Raw genomic sequence first — 20622 nt, 5'->3', positions numbered from 1 at the left:
TTTTTTTAAGATTTATTTATTGTATGTGAGTATATTGTAGCTGTCTTCAGACACACCAGAAGAGGTCAGATCTCCTTACGGATGGTTGTGAGCCACCATGTGGTTGCTGGGATTTGAACTTTGGACCTTCGGTAGAGCAGTCAGTGCTCTTAACTGCTGAGCCATCTCTTCAGCCCTGTAAGGGATTTCTACTTGGAAGGGAGTTTTACTTCTGAGAACCTTAACTTAATCATTTGACTCTGTGTGGTCTTCACTGGGGAACCATTCTTCAGGGCTCTAAACTTCCCTCACTTGAAAGTTTCTAAGCTATGGAATTTTCTTTCAGGTGACTCCATCGTTTTGCAGAGTTTCTTGCCCTGCTTTGATCACCTTTTCACTACTGGATTTTCAACAGAAGTGTGGCAATCTGTAATAGAGAAGTTGGCAAAGAAAGGATTATGGCATGTGAGTACAGGAGGTGATGCTTACTAGGAAAACACACACTGTATTAAATTATTTCTTTCTTTGACACCAAGGGAGTAATGTATTATTTGTTTATCTTAATACCAGAATAACTTCATAAAAATATTTATTTTTTTATTCTTTGTGTAGGTGTGTGTGCACATGCACACCTTTTGTATGTGTGCCTTTGTGTGATTATGTGTGTGTTGTGTATAGTATATGTGATGTGTACTTCTCTGTGTGTGCATATGTGCATTCAGATGCCTGTGCACATGTGCGTCCTTTTGTGTGGAGGTTTGAAGTTGATGTTGAGTATCTTTCTTGATCATTCTCCACCTTATTTTGTTGAACAGGATGTGTCACTGGACCTGGAGCCCATCGTTCAGATAGGCTGCTTAGCCAGTGATTGTCAGGGATTGGCCTGTCTTCTCTTGCCTCGGCAGGCGTTCCAGATGCCTGTTTCTGTGCCTGGAGTTTTATGTGGGTGCTGGGGATCTGAACTCGACCCTGTTGCTTGCCTGAGGCACTTTACCAAGGGTGCCATCTTCCCAACTAAAGGTTTCTGTGTAGTTTTAAGAGATGCTAACACCTAAATGAGATTGGAGGTGTCCTTGAGGCTTTTCCCTCCATTTACTACTTGGGCTGATAATTTCTCCCTTGAGCCTCAGATTTTCATTTGTAAGTTGCAGCATACAGAGTTAATATTTTAGGGTTTTGCTGAGAATTTAAAAAGAGTGGTTAATAGAACCTAGTGATAATTATAGTATGTGCTGGAGTTTTACAATGTGCTAATCACTGAGCGAGCAAGTTTTCTTTCTTTTTTAATGTTTATGCTATTTGCCTGCATGTGTGTCAGTGCACTACATGCTTGTCTGGTACCCAGGAGTTAGCAGAGCGTGTCAGAGTGTGGGATCCTTGGAACTGGAGTTCCAAGCTGCCATGTGGGTGCTGGGAATTGAACCCTGGTCCTCTGGAAGAGTAGCTAGGGCTCTTAAACATTGAGCCATCTCTTCAACTGTTGAGTAAAGGAGTTTTATAATAATAAGTCTAAGGGGGCAGGACCAACATCTAGTTGTAGTGATGTGTAGGTAGACACACACCCCGATATTTTAAATATCGGGGACTGGGGCATCTTGTAAAAGCCAGGCCAGTAGTCAGGATTGTCAAGGCTTTGGGTGCATTACCTAGAACTAAGCACAGACATGGTCTGTGGAAGGTGGGCATTAATCGTGAATCAAACTGAAAGAACCTGCTAGCAAACTATGGCCTTAGTTTCAGTCCCTGGCATCCTAGTCCATTGGTGGCAACATGTATGAGGGAGGGATGCTAGAGTTATATCTCTAGACATGGTCATGTAGAGCCTGAAACTTTAGGTCTGTGTGACATCAGACTGCCCTCACCTCATCTCATGCTGCTTGATTATTAGAGAATATTGTTCCTAGCAGGTTGTGAAGGAATATGGAAAGAGCTTTGCTCACAGGCAGCCAGGAAGATAGCTAGACAGAGAGACTGATTACCATGGCTCGGGCCAACAAACTTTCTAGTAGCTTAAAAAGTAGATGAAGCTTGTGTTTTGATTGTTGTTGGCTCATACAGTAACCTTTCTGTTTTAATAACTCATGTGGGTAATAAATATTACTATGCCAACCTTTTCTTGTTCTTCCTTATAAGCAGTCATTTCTACTGTTGTCTGCAAAGAAAGACAGGCTGCCAAGCGACATCCGTGTCTCTGAATTGTCACTACAAAGTCTTTTTGAGGTAAGGGGGTGATTCTAGGAATGTGTCTCTATAGGAGGGAGGTCATGTCACTTGTGTTAAGGACTCCCCAGCAGCTGCTTTGTCGTAGGTGTGCCATTCATGCTGTTCTTGGCCAGAGCATAATTAATTCATGTTTCACTGGCTCAAAAATTTGTGGATGATGGAGCTCAAGTTTAGTATCGATGGGGTAACTTCCATGACTCTGTTAGTGTATGTTGTTTTTTTCCCCAGAAGTATGTCTTCATTGGGCTTTACGAGAAGCTGGAACAAGTGCCCAAGTTGGTTCAGTGGCTCATCTCCATCGGTGCAAACATTGAAACCATAGGACCCAGCCCTCTCCACGCCCTCATGCGGCTCTGCATCCAAGCGAGTGAGTGCCCTCCCCTCACACACACACCTCGACCCAACACTGCCATAGCTCAGAACCAGAGCTGATCTGATGAAGGAAGACTAGGTGGTCGGTTCAGAGTTTCAGCATATACACCACGTCTTTATTTCTCCTGGCACCTCGTGCTTTCCAGAGATTCAGCTTGCAAAGAGTTTGTGTTTTTAGAGTCTAGACAGAAGGGTAAGAATCCCTGTCCCAGATAGGGATTGGGACAGAGTAACTGTTGAGACAGAGGCAGCTTGCATGGTTCTGTCCCTCAACATGTTTTTCTCTCTCGCCTAGAGGGCCTTCAGCTGTGTTTTGGGACTGTGCTGGGGGATCCTTGAGAAGAACATGGGCTAATACTGATGCTGCTGGTTGTATTGTCAAGGGCTGCATACACTCTCCTCTCTCTCTTCCTCCCCTCCCTCCCTCTTCCTCCCTTAGGCTATAGAGAAAGGCTGTTACACATGCTGGGCAAGCTGTCTGCCCATGAGCTACTCACCCTCACACTCTTTTCTAATTTTGAGATATTTTGCTAGTTCCCCTATCTGGCTTTGAATTCACGTTGCAACTCAGGCAGGCCTTGGATTTGCGTTCCTCTTGCATTGGCCTTCAGAGCCCCGGGGACTATAGGCAAGTGCCACTAGACCTAACAGGGCCATTATGTTTATGAAATAGACTCTTTAAAGCTTCATCATTTGGTTTTAAAATGTTAAATATTTGAGTCGATCATTAACACACATATACTTATACCACACCAGATAGAAACTTGGGTTTTCTTGTCAGGTGTTTGACATCCGCCTGGACCAGAAGGAACCGAGAGAGCTCTGTTAACTCTTCTAGGCTGTGTTGTCTTCCCAGAGAGAATCGGGGTGGCCAGGGCCCTGGGTTTTAAGTTTTCCATCTTTTATTTTTGTTCCCCCATTATCTAGTCTATGCACTCGGTATTTTGTACATGACACTGTCCTTCTGCTTATGCAGAGATTGGAGGACAAACATTTAAGGTAAAGCCCGACTAAAAGCAGTGCTATCTTGGACTCCATTTTCAAATGAAGATCAGACAATTTCCTGTGTCTCGAAGGTCAAGACCCTGCCCTGTGTCCTCTTGACCATGCTGGAGCCAGATGCAGCTGAGGGCATAGCCTTAGCTCCTTCCCTTGCCCTGCCTGCTGATTTGTTCACCCCTTTCTTTTGAGTTTTTCTCACTTAGTAAATCACACAAGCAAGAATTCCTATCAAGCTTCTAGGGGTCCTGACCTAAGATTATCATGAAATGCATGCCTCTCCTCTCCTTAGGAGGGCATACAGTTGATTCACTGTGCTGATTTTATATAGATAGTAATATTTGCAACGTATTTCTGCCCAGGGGAAAGTCAGCTTTTCCGGTGGATAATGGACTACCAGCCGGAGTGGAAAGAGCACATCAACCACAGAGATGACGCTGGCTGCACCGTCCTGCATGTTGCTGCTGCCCACTTCCCAGGATACACCATCAAGCGTGAGTAGGGACACTGCGATGGGTGTGTGTTGTAGGCCAGTGACTGCAGACATCAGAAAACCAACTCATGGCAGGCTCAAAGGACCAAACCATCCCTTAAATTAAATATGTTTGGGGGAACAGGCTGTAAGCAGGAAGGAGGTGAGTGAGAGGAGGACCCCTGGCTCTGGTGCTCTGTGGGCTTTAAGTGGTTTCTGGGGGTGGGGTTAATGATTCAAGAACATCCCTCCCTGCCCCATACTCACCTTTACCATATGCTACAAAGTACCTTTATTTATTTACTTATTTATTTAGCCAAATCTGTGTAGGCTGCCTGAGATAAACTGTAAACCAGGCCATTGACATGGTCTTCATGGTCCTTAGAACCTAGCCTGGGAGTTATAGCCTGGCACACATGGCGCTATACTGGCCACATATAAGAGAGACGGGCATAGCTGAAGAGAAGTTGGCTTCTTAGACACTGAAGGAGGAAAGCTGGTCACTTCCACAGCTTTGTGGTGGTGGCACTTACTTCCCCCATACTCAGACCCATCAGGATTTGCTTTCTGCTTATACAAGAACTTCCTTCCTTCCTTCCTTCCTTCCTTCCTTCCTTCCTTCCTTCCTTCCTTCCTTCCTTCCTTCCTTCCTTTCCCTCCCTTCCTCCCTCCCTCCCTCCTCTCTCTCTCTCTCTCTCTCTCTCTCTCTCTCTCTCTCTCTCTCTTTCTTTCTTTCTTTCTTTCTTTCTTTTGCATCATGTGTGTTGGCACATACATTTAATCCTAGCACTGGGGAGACAGGCAGGTGGGTCTCTTTGAATCTGAGGCCAATCTGCTCTACAGTAAGACTCTGACTCAAAACAAACACAGGGCATTTCCCTCACAATTTCAGTGGTAATGAAGCCTTAGTCGGTGGAGTACCCATGACAGGAGTGGTGGCACTCACACCTGGTGAGGTGCTCACCTGAGCAGACTTGTGATCCAGGCTGTTCTGGAATCTTCTGACAGCAAGCCACACTGGAAATAGGGAGCTTTTTTATTTTTTTAGAAAAACAAACACCATGTATATATATTAAATTTCTAATTATTATTGTGCATGTGTGTGTGTGTGTGAGAGAGAGAGAGAGAGAGAGAGAGAGAGAGAGAGAGAGAGAGAGAGAGAGAGAGAGAGAGAGACATAAATAGAAGACAACTTTTGGGAGTTCATTCTATTTCTTCCACCAGATGGATTCAGAGTTATCAGCCTTAGTGGCAAGAGCCTGTACCGCTGAGTCATCTTGTCAGCTTTTTTTTTTTTTTTTGAAAGCAAGCACCTCTTAGTTTTCATGGTCCATTTGATACCTACAGATGGTAGGTTTTTACCTCCTTCTTTTGTAAGCTATAATAATTTTTTGAGTGTCCTATGCTGTGTAACGAAGTATCATCAATGTGGTTTACAATGATACTCCCTCTGTTTGATGCTCATTTTTAAGTTCACAGTTCTGTAAGTCAGTAGTCTAGCATTATGTAACTGGGTCTTCTACTGATCTTTTTGGAAAGGCTGAATTCAAAGTGTTGACTTTGGCTGTGTCTGAAATGCTAGGTCTGCTTTCAGGCATTTTGGTGGGGGAGAATCTAAGATACTAGGCTAAGGTTTAAACTTCCTTTCTAAACTTCTACCAGAAGTTTCTATGAGCTTTTACAGGCCATATGTAGTCACTCTGTGGCATCTGGGCCTTCAAGACCAGCAGAGAAGAACTTCCCGTGCACCCCGTCCGTCTCATCTTTGTTTCTTTGATGTTTGGTTTTCCTTTCTGATATCTAGGACCTTGGCATTTGACACTCCTATAACTATGTCAGGCTCAACTGGATAGTTTATTTTAAGGTTAGCTGACTGGCGACTTGCAGAGTCTCCTTACAGCAGCACCTAGATTAAAATATGATGGAATATACGGACATCATGGGTCAGGAATCTTAGTGCTTAGTATTGTGCCTAATACAGTGAGATCTCAGTGAATAGGAAGTATATGTTTTTAATTGTTTTTTCCGTATAGTGAGGGAGGCAGCTGTGAGTACAGAGATGGTAGAGGAGAGCACAGGGAGTGGGCTGATAGTTGGCTAGAGATGCCCAAGTAACAGCCATCAGCCGGTAAGCACTAGTAAGTGTTACACAGGGGAGGTGAAGGTGAGCATTGATTTAACTCTTTGTACCTGTGTAAGTCCTGTGCACCTCAGGGACATACTTGTTCCATTCTGAACATAGTCAGATTTGTGATCGCTGAGACACGCTGATGCTTGCCAGATAGGCACATCAGAGCACAGATGGAGCTGGCAGCTGGAAGGCTGGGGCTGGGCAGGGTAACAATGACAACAACAAAACCCTAATGCCAAAACAATTGCTCCCTTTTCATTCTGTTACCAGACAGGTAGGTGTGTGTGTGCGTGTGCGTGTGCGTGTGCGTGTGTGTGTGTGTGTGTGGGTGTGTGTGTATGCATGTATATGTTCATATTTATTTTTATATTTCATAAATACATGTATTTTTTCTGGAACAATATTCTGCTTCTTCTCCAGGGGATAAAGAAATCTGAAGTCACACTTGCTCTTATCCTTATAGCTGTAACTGTTGCCTAGTAACCAGATTCCCCCTCTCTTTGCTTGTTGCCAAGGAGAGGGGAGAAAGGTAGAGAGGAGTGCACTTCTGAACCTCTTAGAAGCTATTGTCCTTCCCACTCCACACCAGGACTCCTTGCTTTGGGGGAGTTGGGTGTACTGCCCAAGGCTGTCAGTTTAGGCTGCTTAAATAAGCGGGACCCCAGTCCCTTGAGCACTCATGGGGACTTCTCCTTATGGAAGGAGACATAAGTGTCCCCATTTCTCAATTTGGTCTGCCCTAGGACAAACCGAAGATGTGCAAATGCTCCTGAGCTTTGGAGCAGACCCTACTCTGCTGGATGGACATGCTCGGTCTGTTGTGGACGTTCTGAAGAGGAACAAGAACTTCAGAGCTATTGACAAAATCAACAGTCACCTGGAGAAGCTGGCTTCCAGTTCTAAGGGCCTATCAGGTACAGCTCCAATGAATGAACTTTTTGTGGGGAGGTGTTGGGAAACTGGTTCTGTGATATTAGATATAAATTGATTTATCTTTTCTTCAGATGGGTAGGTGGAAGTGAAAGTTTTCCCCTCCAGTGTTCAGAAATGTGTTTGTGTTTTTGTAAAGACAGCATGAGATAACTCTATGATGCTCTTGGACCATTTCTACAGTTGAACAGTGTGGGCGACCCCTGCCTCCACCATGCTTGTACATGGGAAAACCATATAGAATAGGAGGCAGCCAAAATTAAGCTTACTTCTCAGAAACGGTCGCTGCTGACAGTTCAAAATATACCTACATCCCTATTTTTTGAGTGTTGATTTGGGTAGACTGCTGTAAGACGGAGTGGAAGGTTGTACCAGTGCCACTGCTGGGCTTGTGTGGTAATGCCATTTGTACTGTTCATCTTCTATCCTGAATTCTTTAAATGTTTCCTGCTTCATTTATGGGTTGATTCTAAAATCAGAAACCAGTGGGTGGCATTTTCATGGTATTGTGATTGTTTTAAATATTACTCTTCTTACAATAAACCTCATGGCTGGGTCCATAGAAATGAATCACCAGCTGTCTTGTGACCTTTTCTAAGCAGTGTTGTTCAATAAATGTAGACGGACTGTGCTCCTTACAGCTCCTGGACTCATGCATGGCCTTTATACTTCTTGTTACCTATAGATTTATTTCTTGATTTTCAAGAATACCTACTCAAGTTTTTCAGGGAGGAGGCATGGATGGTAAAGTTATGGAGTGTTTGAGAATGCCTTTATCTTCCTATTGCTTGCTAATGTGGATATAGTTATTGTTGTGGTCATAAAAAGAGAAATAGGAATATGTTTTACAGTGGTGTAGGGAAGGAGGTGCCTCAGTGGGTCCATGCCGAGCCATCTCTTCCCCCTGAGAGACCACACACATGACAGTATAGTATAGAATAGAGTTTATTGAGGGCATGGGGAAGGGAATTAAGCAGGTAGTAGAGGCAGAGAAAAGCAGAGACGGAAAGAGTAGAGAAGCAGTCGAGGCCAGTCTTGAGCTCGTGGAGAGAGGGGGGAAGGGAGGAGAGCCCAAGAGGGGGCAAGAGGGAAACTGAGAGTGAGAGAATAAGAGATGCAAGAGGGAGGAGGGACAAGAAGCCCCTTTTGTAGTGGGCCAGATCTATCTGGCTGTTGCCAGGTAACAGTGGGGAGGGGCATACCTGGCTGTTGCCAGGTAACTGTGGGGCAGAGCTTAGACACAATCCTAACATTCTCCCATTTTGCTTTAATTAAAAAAGAAAAATTAAAAAGAGGTGATGGAGAAGCAGGAAAAGGGTTGTTGTGATATCTGGCAGCTTCATGTTGACATTGGGGGCGATGTGTCTCTGGGGAACACAGAGGAATGGGTATGGGGGATGTTGGTCCAGTCTCAGGAGAGTTGGCTGCTTCCTTGCTGTTCAGGTTCTGGGGAGCCATCTGAGGATAGGTCAGAAGAACAGGTTCGATAGAAGCTGTCTGTGTCTGATAGGAGATTGGAACCTCTGAAGGTTGTTTCTCTGGAGCTACCCTGGATATGGTAAGCACCTGGACTTGATGAGATGTTGAGCCATATTAGTATAGGTAGGGAATAAGATTAAGTATGTTTGGGAGAAAAAAAATTTCTTAAGATGTAGAATTGAAACCCAGAGGAATCCCACCCTTTGGAATAGGTAGTAGGTGGGAACTTTGGGCAGATGTACTTGTCTGGATGGGGCCTTTTCGGTCCATGAGAGGTAGATCTGGGTAGGTTTCCTGTAGCTAACAAGTTTACTAAAGAGATAACATGTTGTTAACCACATGAACAGTCTATAAGATGAGCCTTTTGTGGAGCAAAAGGAACAAGATTAAAAAGTTGGATCGTGTAGTGGAATATTTTATTATTAGAATTAGGCAAATTTATAGGAACTCAGATAATGTTAGGACAGCGGCATAGCAAGAAGAGGAAATATGAAGCATTTAATGGAAATAGAGTTTAGGTAAGGAGATAACTGTCTAGTTGTCAGAAGTCTAAGGAATAAACAATACTTTAGCAGTTATTTGTTAAAAAAAAAAGACAGATTCCAGGAGCCAGCACTTCTCAGTGGTCTCCAGTCTCCACGGTGACTTGGGCTGTCAGTCTATCTTTCAAGCGCAGGAGATGCAGGGCTTTTCCTCTGTGGAATGGATACATATAGCATGATAAATGGCTTACCTTTGTTTAGCTAAGTCATTTGACTCAAGGTATCCGGTCTTGTCCACTGCGTTCTTCAGTGATTATTATATCACACACAATCTCAGCAGCATCCTGTAGTGGTGTCTATGTCTTCTGAGATCTCGTGGGAGAAACTGTTAGAGGCTTTTGGGAATTCTGTTTGTCATAAATTTAATAATTAACAAACTTCTGACAAGATTGAGCATGGGATAGAATAACAGTAGTCAAGATAGAATAGGAATGAGAATCTTAGAATAAGAGAGCTGGCAGTAGTGGCATAAAATTGTGGTGACGGAAAATGAGTTTGTCCAGGCAGATTTAGGCCTGTGACACAAACTGAACACATAGTCTATGAGAACAAGCCAGGGGTGGGGGAGCACGGATAGGTAAGGCTTGGGCCTTTTATCATTTACCAGACTTCTGGCAGTATATGTGAAGATCTCTTAAAATATATGGTCGAAGACAATTTAGCACCCATAGGGTGGGAGGGAAGTTACTGAATAATCTGTACCAGCGTCCTAAGTACAGATTGTACACTTTCAGCAACACAGTTACGACCAAACTAGAAATTCAGGTCATCATGAGCAATTTCTAGGGGCCCTGTGGCAACATTTCCTGGAAATGTCAGAAAGCAATCCAACCTGACCCAGGAATTTTCGACAGCTGCAAGAGCTCAAGAGATTTTAGACTGCTTTCAAGAAGGGAAGTCACCCAAGGGCTATGTCCTAACATGAATGTCAGCCAGGAGGCCAATCATATGGACTGGGCATTAAAAGCCAACCCTTAGCCCAAAAAAGGCTGGCCAGGCTTTATCTGGGCCTAAGGGTCCCTCCCGTCAACAGGGGAAACTCTTTACCAATTAATATGGCTGGCGTGTGTTTGTGGGATTCTGCAGTCTGTTAGCAAAAAATGTGAACCTGTCTGACAGAGGCGGCACGCGCGCATGGGAACAAGTAGCTGGCACTGCAGGTCTGTACAGCTGCAGGGTGGAAGTTGCGGCCATCAGTGGGCAAGAAGAGTAAGGACCTAAAATAGCTTGTTTCGTATCCTAGCAATGCGCTTGTGTCTGCGAGGCACCACTCTATGGAGGAGCCAGGGGCCAGACTCCTTTTCAGGTGGCTGGACCCAAGGACCACAAATGAGAGAGAGAGAGAGAGAGAGAGAGAGAGATAACAGACTGACCCAAGAGCAAGACATGCGAGGGTATCCAGGCCCTGCCTGGAATTCTTAGCCGAGAGAAAGAGAGGGAAATCTCAACTTAAGAGAAAAAGTTCTAAAATGAGGGTCAGTGAAAAACTGAAGGTCTCACGTCCTCAAGGACAGCACAGGAGTAGCTCCAAGCTCAAGAAATACAAAGGATCAAGCAGATGGTCACTCTGTCCAGTAGGGGACGGGGAGCTTACCAGACTGGGGCTAGTGAGCATGGTTGTGGCTGAGACGGCACGTAAACCTGCAGAGTTTCTGGATCCGAATCACAAGGCACCAATGTTGTGATCATAAAAAGAGAAAAAGGTGTGAGAATATGCTCTACAGTGGTGTGGGGGGAAGGGGGTGCCTCAGTAGGCCTGAGGCCGGTTGTGACCATGTGGAGAGAGGGGGGGGAGGAAGGGAGAGCCCAAGAGGAGGCAAGAGAGAAGCTAAGAGTGAGGGAATAAGAGATGCAAGAGAGAGAGGAGGGGCAAGAATCCCTTTTATAGTGGGCCAGACATACCTGGTTGTTGCCAGGTAACTGTGGGGCAGAGCTTAGACAGAATCCTAACAGTTATCCCATTTTATTGACAGCAACTTGCCCTGCCCTGTCTTGTCACCAGCTCTGTAGTTAGCCATTAGTACCTGCCATCATTTAATGGCAGCCTTTTCTGTTGTACTTGTGAGTCCATTATATCTTTAGATTTATACAATATTTTATAAAATTGTGTGACAACTTTGAAAAAAATTATTTAAATTCCTTCTAGCCTCCATTGCCACTGATCAGAAGTCTGATGCCGTTTTGTTTCTTTTTCTAGAACATTCTATGGCCTTGAGTTCTGATATTTCCTTGGAATATATCAGGCTGGAGGTCTTATTCTTTTGTGGTGCTTCTTAGTTCCCTTTAATCTGTCTTTCCTAGCTCAGGGAAAATATCTCCTGTCATTTTACCCCCTCCTCCCTTTTCCACTGCTGAGTCATTGGCTAAGTTTGCTGACTGTATCTTTATCTACTTTTCTGTCACATACATATACTTAATCTAGTTTTGATTTGGTCTTCAGATTTTCCTTTTATAATTCCCATTGTTTACTCCTACAGTCTTAAGATTTGGAAAAAATATTATTTTAATTTCTAAGAATTCTTTCTTGTTTTATTTTTTTCCTTGAGAAATTTTATGTATATGACTGTTTTTGCATGCATGCATATCATTGCACCACGGTGTGCTTGCTGCTCTCAGAGGCCAGAAGAAAGTATTAGATCCACAGAAACTAGAGTTACAGCTGGTCGTGAGCTGCCGTGTGGGTACTGGGGACTGAAGCAGGTTCTCCAGCAGAGCAGCCAGTGCCTTTAACAGCAGAGCCTTCTGTCCAGCTTGCTTCTTGCCATAGTGAGTGGTTCATTGTTATCTGCTCCATCTCCTTGGATTACATTTAAGAATGTCTCCCCCACCCTGGGATTATTTATGGTACTTTTGAGTTTTTGTTGGTTCCTTTTCCTGCTTCTCTCTGATGCTATTGTTTTCTTTTAACTGTCTCCTGATTTTTCTGTTACTTATATTTGTGAATGAAAGACTAGATGAAATGGTTACTGTTTGTATCTTGGAGGTATTTAAATTCCTCAGAAAGACCCATTCCCTTGAATGGCTAAATGAAGGCTGCTATGGGAGTGTGTAGCTGGCAGGAGATGGTCTGATGTCATCTCAGGATTATTGAAATAGGTAGTTTGACAAGAGTTTTTTGAAAGATTTATTATTTTTGTTTTATGGGTGTGAATGTTTTACTTACAGGGGTGTAAGTGCACCATGTATGTGTAGTACCCCAAGAGTCTAGACAAGGGTGTCAGATCCCCTTGAACTGGAGTCACAGGTTACTGAGCCGGTGTGGTGGAGATGGGAATCAAACCTGGGTACTTTTGAGGAGGAGGAAGGATTTTAACCCCTGGGCCAGCTCTTCAACTTCCATAAGGAAAACTGTTTTGTTGAAGAGATTGTTTTAATGTTTACTTACTAATTTAAAGTCCCTTCTGTTGTTTTCTTGAGGCCATAATAATAATAAGAGGGAGACATTTGTAGAATCTCAACCCTCCCTCCTACCTCATGGATGTTCACACTTCAGATTGTGATATACCAGGTTTTGTTTTTAAATGTATTCATGTTTTAAGAAATTGAGATTTTTCTTCCCCTGTAAGGTAGTGTAATTAACCAACAGTTGTGATATGCTTTTTGATAGCTTGTTTATATAATTTCAGTTTCAGAATGGCCTTCACAATTTTAGAGATCTAAAGTAACCAAAGAGATTACTTTGCCTATGAATTTTGAAGTTTTAAGATAACAAAAAGTGACTGTTAGTAGATACAAAGTGACTGACATGTTTACAAAATATTAATTCTTGTCTTCTTAGAATAGCTCAAATATGGTTTTTTAATGGAGCCTTTTAACATCATCTAACCCTAAAAGCATCTTATCTGTCAGATGAGTCAGGCTTTATTTTTTGTGATGCTGGAGTTGGAACCCAGGGCCTTGTCCTTGCTAAGTAGTGCTCTAACTCTGAGCCGCACCTTAGCTCTGACACAACCTTCCTCCTGCTCTTCTCTGACATTAAGTAGGTCTGACATTAACCAAGAGATGAGGTTCAGTGGCCTCTGCTGGTCTTCACTGTGCTCATCAGGGTTAAGTTGTACTTACTGTCGGAGAAGCATGCAGAGGATATGCAGTACTCCAGGACTGCTAGGCGTTTCCCCAGTAGTCTGGTTGCAGTGTTTGCAGTCCAGTGCAAAGATCTAGTTCTCATTGGTCCCAGCTCCACTGGCTCCAGCTCTCACTGGACCCAGGTCTCAGTGCTAGATATTGATTATGCAGAGGTATGTTATAACATTGAGCATGAAGGTATTTCTTGCTATGATGAAATAGTGAAAGACAATAGATACAGAATTAGAAGTGAAAATACAAAAGGATCCAATTAAGCAAGAAAACGAAGTTAGTGTCAGGAAGGGTTTGTAAATTGAGTTCTCCTGTATTCATCAAAGTGTCCTGGGCAGAGTCTTCTCTAAGTCTATCCTTGAATGTAATTCTGAGTAGGATGACTTACCACACGGGCAGACATGTTGAAGATATATAGCTGCCTGGAGTTACATATATTTATCTTGTTTTTAAGACTTTTTCCATTGTACACTTTTAAAAACTATGAGAATGGAATTTTTTTTTTTAGATCAGCTCCATGTACTGTAACGTCTGAGGAGATGGACGTGATCTGCATCTCTAGTTTCATGATAGCCATTAGTCACATATGGCTATTAGTGTATATGGCTTATGTATCTGGAGAACTGAACATTAACCTTTATTTAGTTAGCCTTAATATAAGTAAGGTAGTGGTCACTGTATCTGACTACTTTTAAATTTTAGCCCTTCAAGAGGCCTTTCTATCTAAGCAGTAGTTGAAAAGATGAAGAACCCAAGGAAAAGGGTGTTGGGGTACTGGCGTGAAGGTGAATCTACTTTTGTGGGCCCTGCGTTGAGAAAGGTATGGCAGCAAAGCGTGGGTTTGCCTGAGGTGCTCCACAAAGGCTGTGGGGGAATTGTTGAGTGAATTGTTTAAAAAGTAGAACCAGCACATTCCCGCACTTGTGCCTCTGCCCCTGGCCAGCCAAGCATTTGTGGGCAATGGCTGACCTGTTTTTATCTCGTGGGGATTCTGACTCTGAACTCCACAATCTATCCACCCAGCTCGCTAGGTTCCCACTGGCGAGTTGCCACCACGCCAATCCCATGCTTCAAATCCCTCACAGCCTTTGTGGAGCACCTCAGGCAAACCCACGCTTTGCTGCCGTACCTTTTTCTCCTGAACCCAGAGGAGCCTTGTGAAGGAAAACTTAGTTCAGAAACAATGGTAACTCAATCTCTGGGTGCAACAACTAAAACCTTGTCTTGTAAGCCTTATTAAAATCTAATTCCTCTGGTGACGAATCCTTGCGGATCCACCATGATACCGGGAAACTCCAGCAGCTACATCTTATCCCTTTGCTGTCCAGGTTCCAAAAGGACTAACTCTTTCCTCTCTTCCTTCAGTCTAGCCCGGAAGTCCCGCTTACTCGCCCAGTAATTGGCTCCCTTATTCATGAAGGGACTGGTTCACAAGAGCAGCACCAGGCCACAACACCCTACCTCCTCATTGTCATCATTTGAGGGGACAAATAAAAGTACTAGTTTGTAGTGGAGAATCCACCCTGTGTTTGCTCATGAATTCATCTTGATCAGTCTGATGTGCAATTGAGTTTTTTACACAAGTGGTTTTTATGAATATGGTCCTGAACTCAGTACTGTAAGGAGAGGGTTTGTTGTTTTGCATCTGGATGAATGAATAAACTTATGTAATAGGACCGACAGTGCTTTCTCCATTTACTGGAAGTCATGGAGACACTGTTTACTGTTGGCGGGACTGTATAGGATGGTCTTTGGATAGGGTGGTCTTTGGCATTAAGGGAGAATCAAATGATTTTGCTAAATATTTCTATTGTTCTCAAGACCAGATATTCTCAATGTTCATATGCACATATGTGCAAGCAAATTCTGATTTGTGAAGTTAAAAGGGACACTAGATTCTGCATCTCTCACCAGTCACCAAGGAATGCCATTTTGAACAATAAAGCTTTACTCTTGGTCAGTTAGGATTATAAAACTGTCTTTGACAGCTCTTGGTGGCCACCACCAGATGGCATCATGTCCTTGTGCTTTGGGTGCTGCTGCTAGGCCTTAGGACCAGGAACAAGATGGAGCCTTTATCTGGGGCTGCCTGTGGTCTCCTCCCTACCCCTGAGGCTTTGCCTAAGGAGCTTGGGTCCAGCAGTAGCCGGCTGCGGGCTGCCAGGAGGGCTTTCCTTGTCAGGGAGTGCAGCCTCAGGCCATGGATCTAGGATGCCAGTTATAGTTTCCTCTTTTTTTGTAAGCCAATATTTTAAAGAAAATGCATGAAATGTAGGAAAGCAAATACTAATTTCCCATGTAATGTATCTCTGAACTGATCATTTAGTCTTTTATTCTAAGTGTAGGTATTTGTTTTTCTTTTTCTTTAATAAATTGGGATTGATATGTTAGCTTGAGCCAACTGTGTGTAATAAAACTTACTAGTTTTGTCTTTTATACCTTGAGTGATAGACTTTGGGTAAAACTGAAGTCTCTTTTTGAAATGATTTGTGTCTATTTTTGATAAATTCTGAGCTCTATTGCAATCTCAGAAGTTCTCTTTAATTTTGATTTCAAATATTTTTATTTACATTTATTAAATATGGTCACTGTAGAAAATTTGTAAAAATGGAGTTGTGTACCAACGCCAATCTGTTGCTAATTTACTTTGGTATATTAATCTTTTCTTTTCTTTTCTCCACCCGCCCCCGCCCTCCCCCCCCCCCCCCACAGAGTTTCTCTTTGTAGTCTTGGCTGTCCTGGAACTCACTCTGTAGACCAGGCTGGCCTTGAACTCAGAAATCTGCCTGCCTATTCCTCCCAAGTGCTGGGACTACAGGCATGAGCTACCACGCCTGGCACTTTGGTATATTTTCATTCTGCCTTTCTTGCTTACTTAAAAAAAAAATCTTTGATTACAGCTTACAAGCAATTTTGTTTTCTGATGTTTCTTTTGTTTCATATTAAGCTTGTGGAAATTTTGAAAACAGGAACAGAAAACTTAGATAATAAAAAGACACCTGCAGCCTTCATTAAGGGACACCATTTGTCACATTTAGAATGGCCCTTCTTTAAAAAGGGGGGGGGGGACTAAAGATGTAGCTCAGTTGTAGAATGCTTACCTAACAAGTATAAGGCCCTGAGTTCAATCCCTGAATCAGCTTCCTAAGGGTGAGAAGTATAAATCTTACTGAGAATTCAAGAAAGGCAGCCTGGAAAAAAAATCCCAAATGCTTTTCAGGGTATGTCACACATCACAGTGGTTAGAGCTGAAGCTTTGTACTGGACTTGGCTCCACCATTAGTCAGATGTGTGACCTTGGACTAATTGGTTGTTTCTGGTACTGTCCCCCTGTCCCCTCCACGTTTGCTTCATCTAGGAGCCAACTGCATACTGTAGCCAGCACATCTTCCCTCACTAAAATGTTCTTGCCCGGTAGCTGTTAGGTGAGGTTAGGTAAGTTGGATTATATGTAAAGTTAGCCAAGTTTTATATATTAATGGATCAAGGATAAATGGCATACTCCAGGCCCTAGGATGGGACTACCTTCTTTGAGGCCTTTTAGATTTTGGGCAAATCACATTGAGGGAGTCTTTGGGCCTAAGCATGAACTGACTTGTCCTCACATAAACTTAACTTGTAGCTGGTATTTGCTACTTTGTGGGCTCTTCTTTTTCCCATCCTTTATTCCAGTTTCATCCCCTATCAGTAGATAGGAGAGAAGGAAGGATAGAGGGGGGGAGACAAGAGGCCTTCGGATCTAATTTCTTTCCTCTTTGAGCACAACTACTAACAAACCTCAGCCAACCAACAACTATCAACCCTGCCTATTGCTGCTCTAGGATTTATACACTCTCTGAAAAGTTCACAGAATTCCACATGTCAGCACAATCACAGAAACTATCTGTAGCTGGAAAAACCATGCCTCTGCTGGAGCACGAGGCCAATCGTGGCTGCTTCAGCTAGTTCAAAATAGAACCCAATCCCTACACCTGGGACTAAGACAAACACACTTTCTTATAATATTTCTGTGGTTTTAAAAGAAATCAAAATTCCAGAATTCTCAAAAAATGTCACTATACTTCCTCAGCATTGTGAAAGTAAAACTTAAATTATTGGAGTCTGGCAAAAATTCTTCCAAAGACTACAGGTGGTAATGCTACTTCTTGAAAGACCTTTCAATTGTCTCATCTGTGGCCCCAGATCTCCTGACTTCTCTGAGGACTGTGTGTGCTGCTGTGCTCCCTCTGTCTAGCACCCCTTCCCCCAACTCAAACTGGCTTAAATTGTTTTTAAAAATATTTTTTAACTTATATGCTAGAAATGTCACAATTGGCTTCATTGTCACCTGGACCCATTTTCTTCCATCTTCAACCCAGCCTGTCCTCTGGCCAGCTTTCGTCTTAGACTTAGTGGAATCAGGTCTAGGTTTCTAAGCTCCGGCTTATCAGCATATGTAGATCTGTGCACCTGTATCCATCTTTGTTTTGTCTGTTTGTTTTTGTTTTTGTTTTGTTTGTTTTGAGACGTGGTTTCTCTGTGTCACCCTGGCTGTCCTGGAACTCACTCTGTAGACTAGGCTGGCCTCAAACTCAGAAATCCGCCTGTCTCTGCCTCCCAAGTGCTGGGATTAAAGGTGTGTGCCACCACCGCCTGGCCCTGTATCCCTCTTGAAACCATTTGAGTATCCTGCCCCCAGACTTCATTTTCTATCTCATCAGCTCGATAAGTTGATCTTATCAACTGGGATCAAGGTGACAGTCAGTACTGTCTCGGACCTAACTCCTTTACCCTCTGCAGGAGTGTGCTGCTGCCAGAAGACATGAGCAGATTCTATTTTAAAAGTTTGCCTTTATATTTTGTTCTGATCCTTGTTAAAGAAAGATGATAGACTAACCTATATTTAATTTCTCTTGTTGTATTAAATGAATATTCATTTCAAAGATTAAGACAAAGATGGGGAGCAAAAACCAAGAAGTGTAAATCAAGTTTATTTTATTTGAGTAATCTTCATTTCTCCCATCTGTTCTAGTTGGAAGAAGAGAAACCATAGGAACCTTTTTTGGAGTGGTTTATTCTTATTCAGCTTTTTCAGTGATATGATTGCCAGACCAAGTACAGAATGCCCAGTATATTTGAATTTCAGATAAACAAAATTTCCAGTGTAAATATATCCCCAGTATTATATGATCTACTAAAATCTTGTTTGTTCACTTGAAATTCAACAGTATCCACAAAAGCAGTAGCACATACCTATAATCAATACCAGCTGCTTAAGGGTCTGAGGCAGGAGGAGCCCCACCGGAACTACATAGTACATTCAAACTCAGCCTGTGCAACTCAAAATAATTTTGTTTAAAGGGTCAGTTTTCCCTGTCCTCACTCCTTGCCATGGGGCCTTGAGAGCAGGAGAGCTGCCCTGCCCCTGGCCTTCGTCAGGCTCTGGTCCTTGCCTGGGGACCACAGTAGAGCTGGCCCAGGATGTGGGGGTTACAGGTGAGCTGGCCCCAAGATTGTGATGACATGAGTGTGACTGGGGTGCGTGTGTGAGTTCACACGCAAAACAGTAAAAAGTTAAAAAAATTCTTAAGAAACAAATGAACCAAAAAGGGCTGGGAGTATAGCTCAGTGGTTGTGCCTACCTATATGTGCCTATATGTACCTATATGTTCCTATACGTACCCTTTGTTCTATCTCTAGTACCAAAAAAGAAGAGTGGGATTGAGGGAGAGGCGCAGGGAAAGAAAAAAAGAAAATCATGAATGAGTTAAGATTAACTGGCATTCTTTATTTTTTGTCACTTTAAGATTACAATTCTGTATTGGTTAGGGGACACAGTACAGTTTGCATGTAGAGGTCACAGAACAACTTGTGGGAGTCATTTCTTCTACCATGTACGTCCTGGAGATCAAACTCGAATCATAAGGCTTGGTGGCAAGTACTTTTCCTCACTGAGCCGTCTTGCCAGTTCCATCTATATAGTTAGTTTATAGAGTGAATTTGGTCGTCTTCTTAGTGAGGAAACATATTTAATTTTCTCTAACCTTAAGACTCACCAATATAATGAAAGGGGACAGTCATCAGCTTATGTCTGCACACCCAAGGCCAGATGGAAATACTGAGGAAATGACACAGTAAGGACTGAAGACGAAGGCCCTCCCTTCTGTCTCATCTCTAGCAGCTCTCGGATTCTCAGCTCTTTTATCATGTTGCCCTGTAATTCAGTGTTTATGAGTAGCGTATACTCTCAATGTTAGGAGAAATTAATGGTACACCTTTCCTAACTCAAGTATTTGCTCTGAACCAAGCATTCTGTCTTCAAAAACATCTTAATTCTGGGCTCTGTCTTCTTCACTGGATGACTTTTAGTCTTGATCCTGAGCTCCTGAGTCAGTGCCTGTTTTGATGTTCCTTCATGGTTAAAGAACTTGTCCAAAGTAATCCATTATTCCTTCATAAAACTTCCACAGTGCTTAAAGGTTTTGACTTATAAACCAGTTTATTTATGTGTCTGTATAGGATTGTATTTGGGTGAGGAAAAGAAATCATATGAACCATTTTTGTATTCTTATTTTTGAAAGAAATTCCTGCTGGCCTGGTTTGTGACGTTAACCGAGACTGTGCTACCACCTTCATCAAATTCTTACTGGAAAGACAGAAGTGGCCTGAAGTACTTCTGCTGCTCACCCGCAAAGTCAGCGGGCAGCCTCAGCTCAGAAATGGCCTCACCAAGGACTGTGACCTCTCAGACCTGGACATCTGTACCGTCATTCCCCATCTCAGCTCCTGGGACCAGAGGAAGACCCAGCTTCTGAGCCGCCTGATTGACAGCGGAGGTGAGTGTGCTCTATGACTTGTCTGGACAGTGTCAACTGTAGACCAGCTGTCCCTCCTTTAAAGAGACCAGCACAATCCATCTTTTCCTCCCAGTACCTCCTTGTAAAACAGTGAAGGGTTAAAGCAAGTTGGCTTGAGGAATGCCGTGTTCTTGTGAATCCCAGCTAGACCTTTCCTATTCTTCTTGTATGTGGGAAGCACCATGCGTGTGGAGGGTCCTTAGCCTTTGCTCCGTCCCAGGGGTCGATTCACCTTGGCTTTTGGCTAACCCGTTTTATGCCCTGGATGCATCATGTGGACTTTTGCCCATTCTTGTACCATTCTTTCCTAATCAATAGACTGGGATTTTATGGTGCTTGTTTATAGAGAAATATCCAAGTAGTTCATGGACGGAAACATTGGATGCTCTAGTAAAGAGCATTGGTTAGCTGTGTGTCTGGAATGTGTAGGAAGGAAATTGTGCTAGATTGGCTATAATTTTAAAAAAATCAGAACTACCAGCCTCTTCCTACCTGTATTCCCCACATGACCACTCTTGTCTATTAGGTGTGTGGCCTTGAGCAGGCTGTCACACCTCTAGCCATTTATAAAATGGGAATAAC

The 20622-nt window shown here is 43.1% G+C and overlaps 1 protein-coding gene across 1 annotated transcript in view; it reads left to right on the top strand.

The window, feature by feature from the left end:
* Positions 1–20622, top strand: part of Trank1 (tetratricopeptide repeat and ankyrin repeat containing 1) — an 87671-nt gene that overhangs the window by 34843 nt on the left and 32206 nt on the right. The window contains exons 4-9 of the mRNA XM_052187091.1: positions 326–444; positions 2116–2199; positions 2431–2569; positions 3936–4067; positions 6920–7090; positions 19765–20019. Of these exons, the coding sequence (XP_052043051.1) occupies positions 326–444; positions 2116–2199; positions 2431–2569; positions 3936–4067; positions 6920–7090; positions 19765–20019 (900 nt within the window). The remainder of the gene's footprint in view (positions 1–325; positions 445–2115; positions 2200–2430; positions 2570–3935; positions 4068–6919; positions 7091–19764; positions 20020–20622) is intronic.

The sequence above is a fragment of the Apodemus sylvaticus genome, chromosome 7 (genome assembly GCF_947179515.1).
Source record: "Apodemus sylvaticus chromosome 7, mApoSyl1.1, whole genome shotgun sequence".
Taxonomy (NCBI): Eukaryota; Metazoa; Chordata; class Mammalia; order Rodentia; family Muridae; genus Apodemus; species Apodemus sylvaticus.
This window is presented reverse-complemented; position numbering and strand designations above follow the sequence as displayed.